At 41.8% G+C, this 8819-nt stretch overlaps 1 protein-coding gene across 1 annotated transcript; it reads right to left on the bottom strand.

The window, feature by feature from the left end:
* Positions 1-6862: 6862 nt before the first annotated feature.
* On the bottom strand, positions 6863-7605 carry LOC308248164 (dynein light chain roadblock-type 1-like). The gene has a single exon (XM_080668196.1). It carries the CDS (start codon positions 7566-7568, stop codon positions 7281-7283), a length of 288 nt encoding a protein of 95 aa, XP_080524322.1. The 5' UTR covers positions 7569-7605; the 3' UTR covers positions 6863-7280.
* Positions 7606-8819: the final 1214 nt, after the last annotated feature.

Genomic DNA, 8819 nt, shown 5'->3' with positions numbered 1-8819 from the left:
TGAATAGTGTAAGGTGTGTGCTCCTGGTGGGCAGGAGGGCTCTCTTCCATGAAGCCATCATGGACCTGAACGGATGAAGGCTGTGCCATCTTTAACACACAGCTCCCAGAGTTGCCCTGGTCATCTTTGTTCCAGCCAGCCAGAGGATGAAAGGGATGGAGAGTGTGAGTGAGAGGTTTCTGTGGACCAGCCTGTCAGTCATCACATCTGTTCACATTCCATTCCCACCACACAAGTGTTTGGGACGTATAATCTGGCCAAGTCCAGGAGGAAGAAGAAATGGATGTTTATGAACAATTGGTAGTCTCTGCCACGTGTCCTTCTATGACTCCATCCTTCTGCTCACACAACTTCTTTTGCCTATTAAAAATGTTACTTAGTTTTCAAGGTACAGCTAATAGCAATTTCATTGTCCCAGACCCCTAGTTGCAATGATGTGTTCCTTCCTCTGACTTCCATTTTGAATCTCCGTTATAGCCTTTATTTAATTCTACCTTGTGTTCTGATTTTTTTAAGACTTTATTTTTTAAGAGCAGTTTTGGTTTATAACAAAATTGAGAGTTACAGAAATTTTCCATATATCCCTGCCTCCACAGATGAATAGTCTCCTTTATTGACATCACTAACTAGAATGGTTTACTTTTTATTGAGGATGAACATATGTTGATACGTCATAATCACCCAAAGTCCATAGGTTACATTAGGGTTTACTCTTGATGTTGTACATTTGATAGGTTTGGACAAATGTATAATGACATATCAATCATTATAATATCATACAGGGTATTTCATTTCCCTGAAAAATTCTTTGTGCTCTGCATAGTCACCCCTTTTCCCCATCCTACTCCTGGAAAGCATAAATTTTTTATTGTCACCATAGTTGCCTTTTCCAGAATGTCATAAATTTGGAATCATACAGTACAGGGTTGGGCAAAAGCAGGTTTATAGTTGTTCATATACAATGCAATAATTAATAAATAATAATATAAGAATAAATAATGTTTTATGTACTCACAACTGTAAACTTTTGCCCCACCCTGTATGTAACCTCTTCAGATTGGCTTCTTATATTTAGTAACTAGAGGCCCGGTGCATGAAATTCATGCATGGGTATGGTCCTTAGGTCTGGCCTGAGATCAGGGCTATCTTCCCTGGCAGCCGGCCCCACCCCCTGCTGTAACCCACCCCCAGTTCCCCAGGTGATCGGAGACTACTGTCTAGGAGGAGGGACCAAGAGGTTGGCCATTCCTGCCCGCTCACCGGCCCCGAACCCCGCCGCAGGTCGCCCTCAGTGTGTGGGGTGACCAGTGGGGCTGAGGCCTTGGCCTGGCCCACATCCCCCACCACCCACCCCTGGTTCCCCATTTGCCATCGGGCAATGGGAGCCTGCCGACCAGGGAAAGGGACCAAGAGGTGGTCAGTGAGCCCCATGGGTCAAGCAGTCATTCTGGTCATTCTGCTGTTAGGGTCAATTTGCATATTACCCTTTTATTATATAGGATATGCATTTAAGGGTCCTCCATGTCTTATCTTGTATCTCCTCTCTTTTTCCTGGTTGAATAACTCTTTTCTTTTTGGTGCCAAATAATATTCCATTGTCTGGATATACACAGCTTACTTATCCATTCACCTACTGGAAGGACATATTGGTTGCTTCCAAGTTTTAGCAATAATGAATAAAGTTGCTGTAATATCTGTATTCAAGTTTTTGTGTGGACAGAAGTTTTTAACTCCTTTGAGTAAATACGAACAAGTGCAAGTACTGTGTCATGTGGTAAGAGTGTGTTTAATTTTGGAAGAAATTGCCAAACTGTCTTCCAAAGTGATTAAGGTCAGGTATATATATTGTTATGTAAATGTTTGTTAAATATTCATATATGTGTAGAACTGAAAAACCATTTCCCCCTATTCCTCACAATGCTTCATAGCAGTATTTATTATTCTCAGTGAAAACAAGGAACCTCCAAACCCTTCAGCATTTACCACAGTTGGACTCAGATCCTTTTGGTAGGTTAAATGTACTGATGTGTGTGTAAACTAAAGGCACATTTCAGGAAGGAACTATGGGGATGGGAGTAGAAAGTTGACAGATAATTTAGCACAAAAAAGCCCGAGTCTGGCTTGACCAGGAAGCTAGATTTGTGAGGTTTAGAGAGGAGTGGATTCCAGGTACAGAATGGTGGCTGGTAATAAAACCTACCCTGCCTGACTATTGTTATATAGTGTCTTCTTGCCTTGGGGAGAAAACAAATTGTGTTTGTGAACTGAGAGCTACATCCCCGCCCCCTGATGGCATATAACAGAGAAGGGAGGTCCTTTTGGTATCACAGGGCATTGAGGACAGAGAGTCTGGTTTCCAGCAGAGGTGTGGATCTGAGCAGGGGAAGAGGGAAATCATGTTGAGCAGTTGAGGTTCTCTGAGGGTCTCAGCTGCTAGTGGCAGCCAGGATGAATTCATGTCAGGGGGTATATTCTCTGAAAGTAGACACTAAAGTAGAGTTTGGCATGCAGGGTATTTATTAGAAATCAGTACCTATGAGGGAAGAGGCAGGAAGCAAGATTGGGCGTATAGAGAAGTTGAACTGTGATGCAGAACAGATAGAGCTTTGGCCAGCCCCACTGGGAGCTCAGGTTGCTTGTGGCCTGTCAGAGTTGTCTGAGTGGGTTGTAATGGTTAGGCCTTTACATCCCTCCTCCATCAGCCACTGGGTGTGGGCTGCCCTGGGAAGGATGTGCTCCTGAGTGATGTGGCTCTTTGCAGCTGATGGATGGGAGAAGTCCTCTCCTACAGGGGGATCTGGGTGGTGCACCTCCATGTCCATCAGAGTCCATATGGTCAGAGAAGGGGATTCTCAGAGATCCTGAGGAGGGGTGGGAGTTCTGCCAAGAACTGGTGTTCCTCTATTATAGCAAGTAGAGCTTTGGAACTAATGAAATGTGTGCAGTTAATATTAATGTGACCTTGTTCATACCCATGACCTGGTGAGATCTGGGACATTCAAATTACATATGCTATAATTGCACATGCTTATAATAAAAACAGTAGAAATAATGAAAAAAAAAGACCTAAAATTCTACTACCCCCTCTACTCACCTGCTCCCTTCTGGTCTTTCTTGGATATGTCTATAACCTTTATAGAGTCCATTTTTATCTTGTTTTATGTTAATTCAAGGACTTAGATCAGAAAGGCTAAGTGGGCAAAGTGGTCTGGATGGTAATGAGAGGGGGGTAAAGAGGACAGTGTGGGTGAGATCTGACATACATCACTGCTCAGCCCAGGCATTAAGTAAAGAATAGGCTGGAGGTAATAAATATTCGTATAGCTCTGATTATGAGCTCCACCCCACTGTTTAGAGAAATTAATCTTTATGATTAAATGGTGGTTTTGGTTTCCAGAGCAAGGTTCTTAATACTTTATACCAGCCTGTTTCTTCTGAGTCATCAGTACAGTTTCCCTGAGCTTGTTAGATTTTGCATGTTGCCCTCAAAACAGACGGCTGCATTTTGGGTTGATTATTTGCATTTTAAAAAATAGGCTGCTCACACTGCATTAAATTTTTATAGCTGCTGTGTTCATTGATCAGATCACTCTGTTAGCAGTTACTACTCCAGCTGTATATTTTAATTACTCTTGAACAATCAGCCTTTCTTAGTCCTTGAGTAATTTGCTGCATTTAATTTGTCCTTTTGTCTAATTCCAACTTAAATTATTTCATTAGTGTTGGCAATCCTGTATCTCACACCCTTCCTATTCTTTTTAAATCAATTTCTCAGGGTTTTAATTATGTAGAACAGTCAATAAAAGTTGATGCCAACAAAAGAACCCATTGAGGCAAATGGTCATGAAGAATATATGCCCACAAGATATATCTTATTAATAACACCCTTAGCATTTATGCCAGAACATTAACTAATTAATTCATACTATGCTCCATAGGAATGGTCAGCAATTTTATTTTTCACTTAGTTAATGACAAACTGTGGCATAGAGAAACTATACAAACTAGTGAAAGCTTCTCAGCAAGCTAGAGGAAAAATGGTTAGGTGTTTCTGGATCATGGAAGCATTAAGATAAATGATTTTTAGAAAATAGTCATAATATGTTAAACTGCGATCAAAACATTGACTTTTTTTTTTTTAAACATTGACTTCTGATGACTGTTTATTTTATTTTCAGGCCCAAGAAATTGCAGAAAGAAGAGACCTAAGCCTCTAGATCAGAGGTTTTAACTTGCCTGACTGTGGGTGATATTTGGCTCACAGACCTGCATTCTGGGGTCTACACATTTTTTTTTTTAATGTGGATTTGGATGCCTTTAAAATGACGTGAGCTCTTCCCTACCTCTGCCTTGTAGTCTTGTATTGTCCTGCTTTACACATTTTAAAGATATCTTCCTGACTTTATGAGGCACTTGAGTTTGCTACCCCTGATTTTAGAACTCACTTTCAGCTGGAAAACTAAGACCCGGAGGGCTGAAGTTTGAAGGTGCCCATAAAGTTACTAGTAGAGATCAGCCTAGAACCCCAGTTTCATGGATTCACTTCAGTGTTTTTCCATAACACCAAGCAGCCTCTATAAATTTCCTTCAGTGAATTAAAGCAAGACAATTATTTCATTACATCTCTTTGGATTGTGGAAATAAGGCCTTAAAGCTATAATGTAGATCCATGGAGTAAATTGTAAGTTTCCTAACACTTAAAAAGTGTGTAGTGTGGTGTGGCATAGAGAATGTTAGCTGCGAGTCAAGACAGAGTTCCAGTCTGAGCTAACTCATTAACTAGAGGCTATTTGACACCATGCACTTCAGTTTCCTCTGGCTATTGTAGTAGATGAGCTCTGAGTTCCCTTCCAGCCCTAGCATCCTATGATTCTTTCATGAACTCCAGTAAAAGTGTACACAGGCGGTAGAGAAAGATAAGCCATTCAATTAAAATGCCACTGTTCTACGCAATCAGTTGTCTTCTGGAAGCATTTTGAATCTGAGCTTTATCATCCTTACCTACTTTTTCAGTTGGAGAGGAAATTCTGAACTATATAGTCTAGGGATGTGGTTATTAATAAATATGCACATTAACACTTAAGAGATCTCTGGAAGAAATGAAATAGATAATTCAAAGGTCTTTGTTTTTTTATGTTTGTATTAATTTTTAGAGAGAGAGGAAGGGAGAAGAATATAGAGATAGAAACATCGATGAGAGAGAAACATCATCAATTGGCTGCCTCCTGCATGCCCCCCATGGAGACTGAGCCCTGACCCAGAATTGAACCTTGACTTCTTGATTCCTGGGTTGATGCTCAACCACTGAGCTACACAGGCCAGGCAGATAATTCAGAGGTCTTAAGACTATCTGATCCCTTTGAGGAGGGTACCTCTAAGCCACTGACAGTCATGCCAAATAGACCATTAGCTCCTTGAGGGTAAGGGCTCTCTTTCATTCTGTATGCTTAGTGCATTGTCTGGTGCACAGTAGGTGCTCAGTAAATACTGACTGAATTTCAACATCCAGAGATGGACCATGAACTCATAGTGTTGGGAGGAATCTTAGAAATTGTATTCAGCCTCTATGCCAATGCGGAAATCCTCTCTACAGTATCCTAGGAGGCTCTCAGCAGGCTTCACTAGTTGAAGCAGTTATTCATTCCATGAATTTATTGAGTATCTCCTAAGTACAGGACTGATTCTAGGATGTAGTAGTGAATCAAGGATACACAGTTTCTGTACGAGGAAGCCTGCTATTTCAGCTGGAACATCATCAGTGACTGGGGTACATTATGTGTGACAGCTCTCCATTCTGCGAAGGACCAACTCTCAGCTCTAGCAACCTTCCTCTGTGAAATGAACCCCCTCTCCAATGATGCCAGCATCAGTTTTCTTGACATCTTTTTCACGTGTCCTGGCACATTGCTCTAGGATTTCCAATTATGAGACGGTGCCATCTGTCAGTCACCAGCCTTCACCTTGAGCTCAGTTTCAGCCACCAATGAACAACTCTTAAACTACCAGCATGTGGGAACTTACCTTTGCCAGTGCTCACACTCACCTTCAGAGCAACTAGGCTCATGGTTGGTCCTGGTAGTGAGGATAGGGGATGACACTTGTTCTATTTTTCCTGGTTGGGCAGAAAAAGCAGAAGTGACCTGTCATGTTTGGAAACACTGCCTTATGTTCTAGTTTCCTGGGTAGTTTTATTACACAATTAACAAGGGCAATTCAGTCCTTTCTCCAAAGCATCAGCACATACCTGGTCGAAAAGGTATATTTTTTTAAAGTCTGAATTAAGGAAAATCTGCGTGAATCTGGATGGGAAGCAGTACTGCTGAGGGGCAGGCTGGGCCTGAACACCAAGTCTTGACACGTCCCATTTCAGGAACACAGTATTCCTGAAATACCTCCATTCTCCACAGGCACCCTGCACAATCACTTGATGACTCAAAGCCAAGCTATTTAGCACTGTATTCCTGGCTCTCCATTAGTTGCCCTCATAGAGTCTTTGCTTTGGCTAAACAGAAATTTTCAATGTTTACTCAATTATCCCTATATTTTCTTCCTCCTACTCTTTGGTTAGGGTTTCTCTCAGTTTGGAATTTCTTTTCCTCTATGTAGAAGACTCTTCTCTCCCATCTCTGCTTGCCCACAGCCTACCCATCATTTAAGGTTCAGCTACCATGATGCCTCCTCCATAAAGTATTCTGTGATTCATGATGGTCTCTCTCCCCCATAACTTCCTCCCCAGCTGGAAGTGTTCTTTCCTTATTTTGATCTTTTATAGAACCTGAACTTAACCTCTCTTTTAGCAAGTATCTGTTTTTATTTTTATTTTATTTTTTTACTTTATTTATTTTTTTATGTTTTAGTTATTTTTAGTTAAAGAAAAGCAGCCTTTTCCAAGGGCAACAAAGTGAACTGAACGTCAGGAGGAAGCAGGGTGTGGGCCTCTCACAAGCTCTTGCTCCGAAACCCGGACTTGAGGAAAGAGGCCCTCCTGGGAACTCAGGGTGACTGGCCAGCAGAGGGATGCCTTTGGTGGGCGGGGTGGAGCTGCAGCCCACACTGGTCACTGGATTGGTCTGCATGGGCTCTAAGGTGATTTCCACCTGTGAGTTGGTTGACATGATTAACACTATTATTCTTGGGGGGCATTAAATTAAGGAATGATGCGTGGAGCCAAGAGAGAGTGGCTTATTCAGTTGGATTCTGAATCACAATCAGGAAGTAGTCTTTATCTGGATTCCAGCTCTGGGGATCCCATCCAGTAATGAGGAATGTCCATCATGGAATCATTGCAAGTTCAAGACCTCAGGGCTGAGTCTGACTGCTCCTGGTGCAACCATAATTTCATTTTTCTTAGAGCGAATCCGAAGGAAAGTGAGGTCATTCTGGGGGTCAATTTCACCCACGGTGCTCCGGGCCTTCAAAATGAAGTTGTGCATGAGGTTGGCGTACTGTGTGGTGGTGGGATTGTCCATGGTACTCTTAATAGGAATGCCTTCTGTGTTCACCACGATGATTCCCTGCACTCCCTTCTCGCTCTGAAGTCGCTTCAGTGTCTCCTCCACCTCTGCCATCTCGGAACGATCGGGTAGCTTCGCGTCGTCTGCACTCGCAAGTATCTGTTTTTAAATAAAATATATTTATAGTAGCCATTAAGTGGTAATTATACCAGGTTAATCTCCTTGGAAACAGGGTCCTTGTCTGATATCTTTGAGTTTTCTACAAACTAAATTGAGTGTTTTGCACTCAACAAAACTAAGTAAATTGAATAAATTACTCTCAGAAAACTCCAGACAGACATAAATATCTAAACATAATGGTATAAAATCAAGTCACTATGTAGGTCAGTCTTAACACAGGCTTTGAAAAAGACAATTATCTGAAATTAAAACAAAATACGTGATTAAGCAATTTTAATATTAAAAAAGCAATCTCTCAGAAATATAACAAAAATAAACAAGTAAACAGAAAACCAAACAAAAAGGATTTACCTTCACAATGTATAGCATAACTTAAAAAAACCCATTTTTCTCCATCTTTCTCTTTAAAAATGTCTCAAAGGCCTTTGCCACACCTACCTGAGCACTCTCACTGTCTCAGCAGCTTTAGCAAGCTCTCCTGGCTCCTAGCTTCTCCTCTGTGCTGCTGCCAGTAGAAATCCTAGTCTCCTAGTCTCCTTGAGTTTGCCAGTTCTTCCCTCTCTTGGCCCCTCACAGTCACTAAAGCACAGGGTTGATGGGGCTGGGCATGCCACAATTCCTGTGGGTGGATGTGACTTGGACAGTTTTGTGGCCCCTCTTCCACTTTTAGAAGCTGTTTTGAGCATTTAAATTCAACGTTAAGAAGCCCTGAAAGGCTGTTTTACTAAGGACTTGCAAGACAGAGAATTGCCATCATTTCCTAATAAAAAAAGAGCCCCAGAGAACCTCCTCTGGGTTAGTGTCCAACAGCCTCTTTCTGAGCTGGGCCTTTGGACCAAACAACCTCAAATCAAGGTGGGTGCAACCACAGTCAGTCAGGTGGAAGCCGGTCTTGCTGCTGGTTGGCAGCCATCAGCCCCCAGCAACAAGTGAGAGAGTAAAAAGGCAGATCCCTCTAAGCCATTTGTTATCTCTGATGGCAGGCCTCCCCTTCCCCTGTGTGCGGTGACAGTAAGCATTTTTCAGCGTGTGCTTTCAGAATGTAACTAGTGTAGTATTTTTTATTCCAGTGCTGCTTAGCTTGCTTCATTTGCTTTTATGATAGTGCTTGGATACGATTAAATGACAATTTAATGTGTATAATAACTCATTTAAAGATTTAGTGAGGGCTTTGATGAAGGTGAT

Source organism: Plecotus auritus (genome assembly GCF_963455305.1).
Source record: "Plecotus auritus genome assembly, chromosome: 1".
Taxonomy (NCBI): Eukaryota; Metazoa; Chordata; class Mammalia; order Chiroptera; family Vespertilionidae; genus Plecotus; species Plecotus auritus.
The sequence above is the reverse complement of the archived record's forward strand: the minus strand, read 5'-3'. Positions and strand labels throughout refer to the sequence as shown.